Source organism: Tubulanus polymorphus, chromosome 1, assembly GCF_964204645.1.
Source record: "Tubulanus polymorphus chromosome 1, tnTubPoly1.2, whole genome shotgun sequence".
Classification (NCBI taxonomy): domain Eukaryota; kingdom Metazoa; phylum Nemertea; class Palaeonemertea; order Tubulaniformes; family Tubulanidae; genus Tubulanus; species Tubulanus polymorphus.
The window spans coordinates 26,111,002-26,123,288 of NC_134025.1; the positions used below are offsets into that span (position 1 = coordinate 26,111,002).

At 39.3% G+C, this 12,287-nt stretch overlaps 1 protein-coding gene across 1 annotated transcript; it reads right to left on the reverse strand.

The window, feature by feature from the left end:
• Positions 1–635: 635 nt before the first annotated feature.
• Positions 636–5,261, reverse strand: LOC141914872 (myosin-I heavy chain-like). Its single transcript, XM_074806207.1, has 8 exons — positions 5,202–5,261; positions 4,521–4,664; positions 2,965–3,073; positions 2,076–2,665; positions 1,768–1,917; positions 1,001–1,093; positions 809–883; positions 636–728 (listed from the first exon to the last, which is right to left on the reverse strand). Exons 1-8 carry the CDS (start codon positions 5,259–5,261, stop codon positions 636–638), a joined length of 1,314 nt encoding a protein of 437 aa, XP_074662308.1.
• Between the last annotated feature and the right edge of the window lie 7,026 nt (positions 5,262–12,287).

The following is a 12,287-nucleotide window of genomic DNA, read 5'->3' on the forward strand; positions in this document are numbered from 1 at the left end:
CTTCGCTGGCTGTATGATTGAGCAATTTTCAGGTACTTTCATTCCCAATAAATCCTGGAATGAATTTTCAGAAACATGTATTATAGTTTTGTAAATTGTGACCTAAAGGCATAGATTACATTGTGCGATTACTGACTCACCTTAAACCTGTAAAGATCTCGGGCAAATGGATTCTTGGCGGTTTTCAGCAATTCAAACAGTGTTTCCTGATGCAAGTCTTTATTTTTCTCCAAAAATCCAAGCACGCAGTACATCACAGATCCAGCAAAGTGTCGGATACCAAATTCCACCTCTAACCGTCGGTCGTTCTGATTTTTCACATATGATTCATGGTTTTCAAACTCTTCGTGCAGACGATTAACGAACGTTTGATCGTCCGTCTGCAGAAAAATATGAATTAATATAAACGTACCGGTTTAATTAAATACCCGCAGATGTTTCAAGTACTGTTCAATACAATAAAATCAATACATCTAAGTCTCATAAAGCTATATTCAATGCTTGACTTATAATTAAACCACTCAACTCTTAGTGATTGCCTCGTTATATATTTTTTTAGTTCACATCTGCAGCACTCAGTAAGAGCATGATTTTATTGAGCCAATATCACCACATATAGCTTGGCTTGACATAAACTATTGCTTGCAAAACCCCAATAAATCATAATCCATACTTACTAAAGAAGATTTAGTTTCTTCGTCCAAGATTGACAGAATACTCAAATCGGGCTGAAAAAATTTTTGCCAATTATATTGAATAAAGATAAATTCCCAAAAGGAAGTACCGGTAGACTAATTCGTTGACTTACTCTTTCAAGCAGCTCCACAGTGGATGAATTACTACAGAAGTCCACAAATGAGAAATCCAGCTCCTCATTTCTGTACTGAAAGTTCAAAACTCATCGATCAGTACAAAATGATTCATTTGAAAGAAGTATATCGATATGCTATACATGTAAATGCGCATATAGCTATCAACAATTTTTGTGGTTTTTGGGTACCTCTGCTTGTTCCAAAACAAACACGACATCATTGAAATATTGATGAAGTCGCTCATTGGCCAAATTGAAGCAAAACTGTTCAAAACCATTTACCTACAACAATTGAATACACATAAACATTAACAAATGAGACATCAGTCAAATTAGTGCAATATATGTATATATTTACTAAGAGATGCAATATACAATGTGCAGAATAAGAGAGTATGGTGATGTGAGTGCACCAAACACTGGACGCTGGATACAGCTGGTACTTCCACCTACTGGAAAAATACTGAACTATCCAACAATTAATCAACATTGTTCCACGCAAACATACATTTGGGTAATCAAGAGGAAGACAGAGGAGGAGAGGATAGCAGATGTACTGATTGACGAGATCAGTGGGAGGTTCTGGCTAGATTACACTGTTTTAAGTCGTATCAGGTCGTGTCAACTACAACCAGTGAATCTGGACGATTCTAAATAGGTTTCGCTTGTGACAATGCAAATGTCGCCAGTAATTTGGCCAGAAATCATTATCCGATTTACATATACAGTCAGCAGCAACTAACTAACGAGCCAATATAAGATATGTGATTAAGATATGTGATTAAGATATGAAATCAAATATTGGCATACATGCAGAGTAGTTACGGTATATAAAACGCTGCCTTTTATTCAATTCAGCCTTTTACATACACAATCTAATGCATTCTACTAGAACTGTAAAAAGATGTAGAGATATTGACGATATCTCCTGAAAAAAAATTTACCTTGTAACTTACCCACATTTCTTCAAAACCACCCAAATCGAGCAGACCGATGAACTGCTCGACGTCATTGTCGGGATTCGTATATACATTGATGTGTTCGACCAACCAAGCAAAAACCCTCATGTACAACACCTTAGCGATACAATGCCGATTCTCCCGAGCCTGAAAAAAATGTCGCAATCTCGTGAAAGCAGCAAATAACAAACAGTTCGCCGACATACTACCACAAATCTTATGTGACAGATAGGATAGGTTATCGGTGAAATAGGATGCCACGTTCAGATGTCAGGCTTTTATTGAAAATGACATCATATACAAACCTCGTGTAACTTGAATCCTACGTCCACCTCCTTTTTGCCTATGATCACATGATGATGCGTCAATGCGTGTTCTAGACTAAGCATTGGAAGACCGAGTAATTTGCATATCCGATTCAATACTTTTTTGTCCTTGTGATTCAGTGTGCATTTTGTGCCATCCGCAGATTCGGCGAAACACAGATTCCCAATCCATAAAATAGCCGAAAGTGTGCTAAACAATCCATCACTCATACGCTGTGGAACGCTAAGCATATTCAACGCTAGACGCAAATCATCGAATTTTTTCACATAACTATAAATTTCTAAATCAGCAGTAGAAATTGAGCTATTTACATTGTCTAAGTAATGATACATATCCGTCGTGCCAACCATGAACTGGCTGCTTATTTCTCCGCAATATTGAGCACCTGCGATTAAATAGTAGAAGACGTGAAAGTTGAATTCTTCCGTTGATTGGAATGCCACACGAGATTGTTCAAGGAGGTAGTCGTGTACAACGCAGCCATTTATGTGATGGTTGTGGTCAAAGCTAATTTGCATAAACTTTCCGAAACGACTGGAATTTGCATTGGTGGAAGATTTCGCGTTACCTGGTAAAAACATATGAAGAAAAAGTCCCATTAAAAATCGAATCATACAATCAAGCGGTCTCAACACAAAGTCGGCCACAACTCAATCAAGTATCAGCAATAATTATAGTTACACAGATGAAGGACTATTGATCACTTGAAAAATGAATTTCATCAAAGACTAGAGTGCTTTGCAAATATACAAACAGTGTCGACTGCCAAATGACAACCTGTTGAATTTCACAGTTTCCAGTTGTCACATAAGATTAGATCTGCAGCCAGCGAATGAATTATGTATATTACGCCGGACATAAACATACCAAAGGCTTCTAAGATAGTATCGGCTTCCAAAATTTGTTGATCAATCCAAGTTGAATCGGCATAGTTTGTTGAGCATAAATACTGCACAATACATCTGGCACTTTCCGTCTGTAACAACAAGAGTATATAAGAAATTAGTGGGAAAATGCATATTCAAAGTAAGCACATCTATGACCAGAATTATGAGGTCTATTTCTACTGCCTGATCATGGGGAATTCAAATCTTATAAGAAAACATTTTAAAACTAAACCTATTCAGATATCACATGAAACAGTGAAATGTAATAATGAATTCATGAACCGATATTAAAGGGGTTGATTCATACACACGCCAAATCCCCTGGGTGGTGCCAGTACTACATTGAAACATATCAAGAGGTGAAATGATCTTTACCTGAGAAAAGCTAAATGAATCATGGAATTGCAATGATTTTTGCCAGTAGAGCTATTTAAATGTAATTTACATGTAAATAGCCATTAGTTAAACGACTTTGTGTATAATTGACATCGTAAAGGTAATAAACCAGCTGAGCCACACGCCGTCTAAATTTTCCAAACGACATCCAACCCACCTAGAATTTGAACTTGAAACTGTGCTCGAAAAATATCATTGGCAATTTAGTCATGCTCACTTTTCGGTTAATTGAATAAATTGCCGACGTTGATGAGGACATTCATTAACTTTTCTACGTTAGCTGTTACAGAGAGTTATCACATTGAGTGGAAGGCCACAATATTAATTACCGAGTCTAGTTCGAAAGAACTGCTTGCATAAATATCTAATGATGCTTCGATGAGCAAGAGGCAAGTCAAATGACGTCTGCATCCTTAATTCTAAAACACTGACTACCTCGACTAGCTGAAGAGAGAGGTTGACTGTTCGGAATTGCAAAAAGAACTCCTATTCAAGTTGAATTATACAAACAATGCATGTATTGAATAAACACATGCCATCAAAACATTCATCAAATACCTGTCCCCCAAAAGACTCATCCATTAGAGGCAAATTTGCAAATTCTACTGGGCCAACTACATGCGCGTGAAAACCAGTAGGAATTGAAATAGAATGTTTCTCTACCCAATACCAAACCACTGGTGAAATAAAGCAAGTCTTAGCAGTTCTATAAACTTGTCTCACAACTCAAACAAGCCCAATATTAATTTTTCCCAAAAAATAGCTCGTTTTGCATGATATATACCGCAATCAAAAACTCGAGTCGTATTTCATCAGTTTTATATCACATCGAGGACATTTGGGAGTAAATCACTCCCTTGACGAATATATAACACAGATTATAGAAGCCTATCGTTTCTTCACTGGTGGCAGAAAATGTTTGAAATGTAATGGCAGCGTCGTCGTCGCTTAATGTGCCTAATCTATTTGTTTGCATTCAGGGCGAGAAAACGACTTGTACCCGCTCTGTGGAAAATGATTACAGAATGAAGATTAGATGATTAACGACACGGTGATGAAAGCACGAACAAACAAAATCAGTGAAAGATATCCCATTAAAATAGTGTTCAGAATGACCCTTAGTGTCTGGTATGCACAAACCTTTCCAGAACCACTCTCGCCCATCATGACACACGTCTGGTTGTCACCAGTCAACAACAGAGTACTGTACGCCGCTTCTGCAACTGAGAATATGTGTGGCTCCAGGCTGCGTAACTTCTCACTTCGAATCTCATAAATCTTGTTCTGAAATCGAAAAAAAACCCGATCATCATCGCAAAAACACACAGTCTCAGTTGTTTTAATATTCATCCGAAGAAACAGGCGGAACAGGTCACTGCAGTGCTCCAGCAATAATGCAGTCACGGCTGACTGACTTAACTCCTCAATGACGCAAATTTATCCATTAATCCATTGCACATTTCTCCGACGCATATATAAGTCCGAGTAGTTATCAAACCAGAAGAATGTATCTATGCATTACCAACTTACGTGACAAGAAATACATTCAGTCAATAGATTCTTTCCGTTCCCCGAGATTGAGTCGCTTAAAGCTACAAAAGCCTTGGCTTATACAAGACGTACGGGAGTCTCATCATCACACATGTCGGAACAAAGGGAGGTACGCAAGGGTAAAATTTGACTCGAGGGTAGAGAATGTTTGTTATTAATAGAATTTTGGAACTTTTGAGGTAAACTCACGGCAACAAGCTCTACGTTGCGAAATGTTACTGAAGCGTAATTCTTGCTTCTTACACCTCATCCTTTGAATAAGCGCAATACCGGATTACTCGGCGATCCAGTGAAAAACCCGTCGCCCTGTTCTTCGTTAAAATATTCCATAATTATTTCTGATACATTAATTTGCTCTCTCCGAGTGTGATGGTATCGTTCTCGATGTCTACCGGTAATTATTTCATAATCACATTCTTAATGCCGATGCCGGCAGTTTCATCGCTGCTTTACTGATAAAACGTCGAATGATACATCATGGCGTATCCATCGTCTGTCATATCTACAGAATAGTGCTTCCGCTATCTCTCGACAAAAATTCGCCAGGCATTCGAAAAAACGGTGCTGACTAATGTCAAATTTATTCATCGGTCTATTTTCACTGCAACGAATAATAGATACGTTAAATATTACGATTGTAAAGGTCTACCTACCATTTCATAAATACCCATTTGCTTGTATGGATTCACAGCAACCAGTATATCGGGACCAATCCATGTCTTTTGATTGAAAATTAAGGTGTAATATTTCATTTCAAAAGAGACCCGGTGCATCTATGAATAAACTAGATAAACACGATCTCCAGGTATAAATATCTAATACGGTACATCTAGTATTACTGCGTCGAAGAATAAATGGCAGCGGCAGGCATAATTTGGTAATGGATGACTACCTGTTGACTGAAAAGGGCCGTCTATCTCAATAATCACCAGAATGAAGAGCTAATCAAAACCCAAATCCCACTAAGCACGAACCCGATTTATACATTCCTCTTTACACAATTTTTCGGATTAGTTGAGAATTACTAATGGTAAGGGTATTTGTAGTCTCTAGGAGCGTATCTCACCTCGAGAATTATCAATCAATATACAACAGTAGTTTATGATAGCACCATGACCGCAGCGCAAGGAATCTTGTTAACGCGACGCCACATCTTTCGGCGGCCGGTGTTGGTTTTTTCACGACGTGGACGGCGAGCAACTTCGAGCTTCATTATCATCATCAGCCACGCATTGGAAAAAATAATCACCGGAAAACATCGCTGAACGAGAGAGTGAGCCGAGTGCTTCAGCTCGAAACAACAATAAAACATCGGCCGATTCACATGAATTTGCTTTTACAATAGTACTCTGTGATGACATAGGCAGTTATGTCCATAAAATTGCCTTCATGAATAAATTTATAGTTCGATGATCTCGTTAACATGCACCACACTTCGTCTACCTATAGGTAGACGAGGTGTGGTGCATGTTGTCAAGCGAAGTAGTTATATCTATCTTTATTTTTTTCGAGATTTCCGGTATACGACGAGAGAAAACATGATCGTTATTCGCGCGCGGAGATACACGCGTAACGATTTTCGCTTCGGTTTCTTTTTCTGTCAATAACGATGGGAAGCGGTTTACGGAATCAGAGACACATGATTAATGCAAACGTGGATTATACAATGAGTTTCCTATGAAGAGGAAGTGGAGACAGTTTTGATCAGAGATGCTCCGTCGACTGCTAGCAGCCTTCAGCCACTGCATTTTGATTTGTATGCGCGTCGAAATGATATAGAAAATGATTTTCAAAACGATAAAGCTAATTTTATGGGTAGTTTGTCAAACGCGACAGGCAGCAAAATAGCGCTTAAGATCCCGGAGATTGATATATGAGGACCGAAATACGATAATGGAAAAATACCGCACTGCCTCCTCCTTCTCAAATACTATGCCTCTCATTCTCAAGACTACTACACTGTAATGCAATTTGAAAGAGCTTGAAATCCAATTCAACTTGTAATGCATCTTGTTCACTGTAAATAATTAAGAACGAGGAGATAAAGGCAGTTCCAGAACAGTGATTAGGGGAGAATCAAGCGACGTAGACTATTGAAAAACAAATCAGAGCAGTCCTAAAAATCGTGAAAAAACATAAACATGGAATGTTTTTCTTGCGAAGAAAAATCGTTGACAGCCCAGGATTTCGGGATTATTCTCTTTATCTTCGATCATTAAGAAATGAATTTTTCATCAAAATCTGTTTTGCCCCGTAATGAAATTATGGTCGCAGATGGCTTTCAATCGCGCTACTAAATATAGATCCAACGTCAAAGAACCTGTTACTCAGAGGACATTACTGCACACGAGAACTGGAGAATGCTTCAGCATCGACCTAGTTGGCGGCAATTTGATCTGTCCCTTACACCCAACGTCAATCAATCCAATACCACAGAATACTTCCTGTGGGGCATCTAATGGTTAAAGCAATAACGATAAAGGATACATATATAAGGTCCTTGTTGTATCTTCTGCGCAGGTTGCTGGCTACTTCATCTAAATCGACGTCGACAAGGGTTGTCATATCCGCTACATCTTTTTCCTTCATCTCGACACCTATCAAAAAAAAATCGAACACGAGAATCAGGCGGAGAATACGGAATCGCCTCGGCGCGCCATAAACGATCGTTAGTACAATGGTATTACACTGATACACGGCCGTGTCAACGATTAAACCTTGTTTGATAACGTTCCGAGTGAAACAAAATTAAGGTTTGGGTAAGTGGTAAATCACATTGGGATGTGTTTCCACTGTGTCATTTCCAAGTCAAGCAGCACCGCCGACATAATGGCGAAGCGATGGAATATACATGACTTGCATTGCCCTCGAGAACGCGTATCATGGCAAACCAAACATTTTCGAAGCTCGACGTTTTTCATTTTAGTGCCAAAGGCATCAATTTATGTTCATGTATATTCATTTTTAAAATTTCTATCAATTATCAGAACTTTCCCAAAATCTAGACGCCCAAACAGTAGGAATATGTGCTAAGAATACAGCTTGATGAATGAGTAAACAATCGAGCATTAATCATCCGATCTACACAGACTTAGGGGAAAAATAGGCCTTGGACCAGATGAAATCTGAGAAAAATTCAACTATAAGGCAATGTTAATTTGAGGGGAAATAAGAAGGCAAACAGTAAATATAGTTTCTCAGAAATGCGGTAGCCGCTCATTAAACATTCAATGTCATATATAATCTATAATTCAAAGCCAATCTTTCGCAGGATGATTCGAATGAAAGAACTTTCTGATAAAGTATGAAGAAAGTATGACTCAGAACTGTGTAACGCCAACTACATAAGTATTTGCCTTCGCACTCTGCCAATAAAAACCATCGCCACAATCATAAATTCAGCAAAAATATTACATTCAAAATACATTTAATTTCCCCTTGGAATACTCTCTACTCCTTTCATCATACTTGCACGTTGCTCCAACAAAGAACCTCGCTGAAAATTGCATTAATAATTTCCGTGTAGCTTGTAATAGTCGCACGAAAGTCGATTTCCAAATGAAAACACATCGAGTCAACTGCTTTTTAACGTCTCGCAATATTTATGACGTCCAGTGAAAGAACGTACGCGACGAAGAGACCAATATCAGTTCATGCGAACCGAGTCTAGGCACTAAATCATGACTATCTGTCCCGGCTTTAACAATGATCGAGCACGATGCGGCTAAACTAGAATTTCGAAAAAAAAAAAAATTGCCTCGTACACACGCTGCCAAAAGCTGAATGGACCATCTCCAGTTTCAGATCATGCTCGCCGGTGAATGTAATACCTGACATTATAGCAACTATTGAGCTGAAAACAAAATGTATAAATCTAATCTACGAAGATGTATCTCGGTGGCACTGGCAAATAGTTCCCGGTAGCGAGAAAACTAAGTGCATCAAAATTACTGGTAACAGCAATGGGATAATGGAAACCCATTACCCGCTACCATGAGACTGATTTTTTCTTAAGTCGCACGATGATCTCGGGTAACGTCTTTTTTTTATAGATGGTGATCAAAATCGTTTCAATCGATTCGAATTTCATTTTTTTCAAACATCAAGAAACGATTTCGAAATTTCTAATCATCGTAAACAGGTTTTGATGGGTTTGATGAGCTGTCGGCGTAGATGTGTAAATATTGCACGCTATCGAGTACGATTCCCGATTGTTATGGTCGGTCAAATTAAGACATGACGCGAATGAAATGAAGTCAACGCCGTCGATAAAGGTACCAATTACACTCGACCTGGTTACAATGGGTATGACAGTCACGTAGACTTTCTTTACGTTCTCGCTTCACTTGGAAATGATGCGGACAATTCCATCTAGTATACGAAGCATGATTGGGATAGGTTCAGAATTGAAGCGTCGGCCCAACTCGTCAAACTGCAAGGTCTACGCAGCGCGGCATCGGCAGACAGAAAATCTATAATGCCTAAATCAGCTGCCGAATATGTATATACGATATATAAATATATGCCAAAATTCGTAAGTAAGAAACGCATTTCCCATCGCAGATTCATTTTCTAGGCAAGATGAGAGAAGTTCCTGGCTGGGGCAGATATCGGATAGCATTGGATCTATCTGTATACAGCCTCCCGCGTATATAATCGCATACATGCAACCTGTTGTCCATCGCTGCATAAAAAAGCAATTTCGCCTGAAGCGAATAACGCTGCCTGGCGGAGTCCCGTATCGACTCGTTTTCGATCGATAAGTATCCTTTTTCAAGTTTCGGTAACGGCCTCGTCGGAAGGAACGCCTCTTGATTTCCTACGAGGATACGAAGTCGTCGGATTGCGTTCGCGATCGAATTTCCGTGAAAAATTGGAGTGTTTTACATTATAATCGAAATTCAATTTCAGCCTCGAGCCACGCGCGCGCGCGTCCCGCATCGGTTCGGGTCTCGGAGCTGATGCGTTCTTTTGACGGGACAAACACCGACGAATAATCGGATTGAGTTAAATCATTGCGCAAACAAATCCCCGAAGGAATCAGCGACTGGCGTCCCAACAGTTGTATTTTAAGTAGCAGAAACGAAATCGATGCCGCGGCAAGTCTCGTTTATTTGCCACGAGAATCTAACGAGACCGAGCACCGGCGTAAGTAGGAGAAGTATGCAATGACGAAGGATCATTCATCAAGACTAGAAGTGCCGTTTCGCCCGTTTTTGCAACATGTCGAAGCGATACGTCTCAGGCGAAATCTTGTTCAGTCTCCGTTCGCGTGACGGTTCCTCGAAACGAGATAAATACACCGCCGAACACAACGCACAACGACTCGAGTCGAGCACAAATCATTCGAATCAATTTCACAACCGAAGTTAATCATAAAAGCAGCTGCTATTGAATCAATAGCATGTATATACATATACATCATTGAGACGAATCAACAGTAACGACTGATACATCGGTAATTCAACACCGAACTGTTTTAATTAGCGTTAACCCAATCAAAAATATCTGGACAATCGTATAAAGCCTATAGAAACCTGCGATTAAATATCCACTATCAGTCCTGTGATCCTGATGTTTCCGGTCCATCTTCAGCACAGTTTACTCAGAATTGGAATCAACTCATTTTGTATGAACTCTGATGATCGGGGTAGAAGCATTTTACCCTAAAATTCAGCATCACAGAGCTTACAGTTGTTAGACAATCTCCTGAAAATGTAATATACACCCCGAAATAGGCCTACATCGGCTGAGTTGATTAAACAAAACACCACACATATATACATATAATCAATGATTATGACGGCCCCAGCAGATAATAAAACCATTTGTATCATTACAGTAGTGTATCAGTCGCATACATAATAACCGGCAATAATGGCCGGCAAATCTCAAGGGGACCAGGGCTAAAGTGGCGGTACCATATATACAAAACGGAGGTATATGATATAATACGACTATCCCAGAATCTCTCTGGATACCTCGGTGAAGTCATAGGATTAATGCATATTTTAAACAAATCCATCATAACCTCACGCGCGATATCGAAGGCAAGGCCATCCAAGCCTGAAATTATTTCGGTAGATTTGGCCGGATGCCCCTCGGTACGTGGTGATTAAGTCAGTTAATTGCGAAATATGCATCTAATCGATGGCCAAACATCTACACAATATGCGGGGTAATTGCAGAGAAGCTTTTTACGCCGAATCCGACGGGATCAACGGAAATGACTGCACATGTTGTGCAGCATGCCGAGACGGGAAATTACTTTCTATAAGCAATTTTTATTATATTAATAAACACAAGAAATATAGCCGCGGTTCATTGTGTTTCGTGAATAATTAATCCGGGTGCAAGAGAAACCAGATGCAAAAATTCAATTACCAGTAAGTCTACTACGATCATCAACGCTCCAAATTGCTTAACAGAAGAGCAGCGATCCACCTAGGCAGAAATTTGATTTATGGCGTTCATTTATCAAGCAAGGTATATGTTTGAATTCGTCGATCAAGGTTTGGATATTCGTACACGCTCACAAACAAGATCTCATATTCAAACAACACTTCATTACACCTGATCAATCATCTGAAATCTAAGGCAGTAGGACCATCCACGCTCGTTGCCCACTACATCCTCGGCACTCGATCTACTAATTACTTGCACTGGACTCTCAATTGTTTTCTCGACAACGCATAAAATAGTGGGGCGTATGGACTGGTTACATCGATTAAAACGTTTAGTGTCGATGTATAACGACACCACGCCACTGCCCAGTTGACTCAGTCAATGCATTCGATACGTACCAATGATGCAGTACTGCGACTACTGTGAGACTGCCACAATATGACTAGAATATGACCACTTAAAACCAGCAGATAAGTAGACCAGAGCAATCGAGAAGAATCACCCGATATAAGATTTCGATGGTCTTATTGTTAATAGACGGAGAATGATTTCCTGTAAGATTAGACATCATCAATTTCAAACCGGCACAGTGAATTATGCATGACTAGGGATAATATGATAAATGATTGATCTTCAGTATTCTGTAATTATAAATTGAGTCAATAATTACATTACAACTGACTGCGACGACGGAGGGTAAAAAATGTGCGATTCAATTACTGTTTATTATCAGTGCGAAGGTAATAAGCATGATCCCTCTTATTGAAATAAACCATAAAGGCGAAAAAGGCTTGGAAATCGTAATTTCATTATGCGGGTATATTTGTGTGTAAATGCGCGATCCATCTGGCAAGCATGACCAAGTATACCAGTGCAACAACACTGCTGCTGCTACTGCTGATGAAAAATTCACTTCAAAAATGGCTTTTACGTCAAAAAGATCTATTACGT

What these genes read in the sequence shown, in the direction of transcription:
- LOC141914872 (XM_074806207.1), bottom strand. Translation starts at nt 5,261, where the DNA reads ATGGAATATTTTAACGAAGAACAGGGCGACGGGTTTTTCACTGGATCG. An exon ending in GCGAGAGTGGTTCTGGAAAG is followed by an intron (nt 3,074 to 4,520) that starts GTTTGTGCATAC and finishes TTGTTGTTACAG; the next exon opens with ACGGAAAGTGCCAGATGTAT. An exon ending in TAGGATTCAAGTTACACGAG is followed by an intron (nt 1,918 to 2,075) that starts GTTTGTATATGA and finishes CATTTTTTTCAG; the next exon opens with GCTCGGGAGAATCGGCATTG.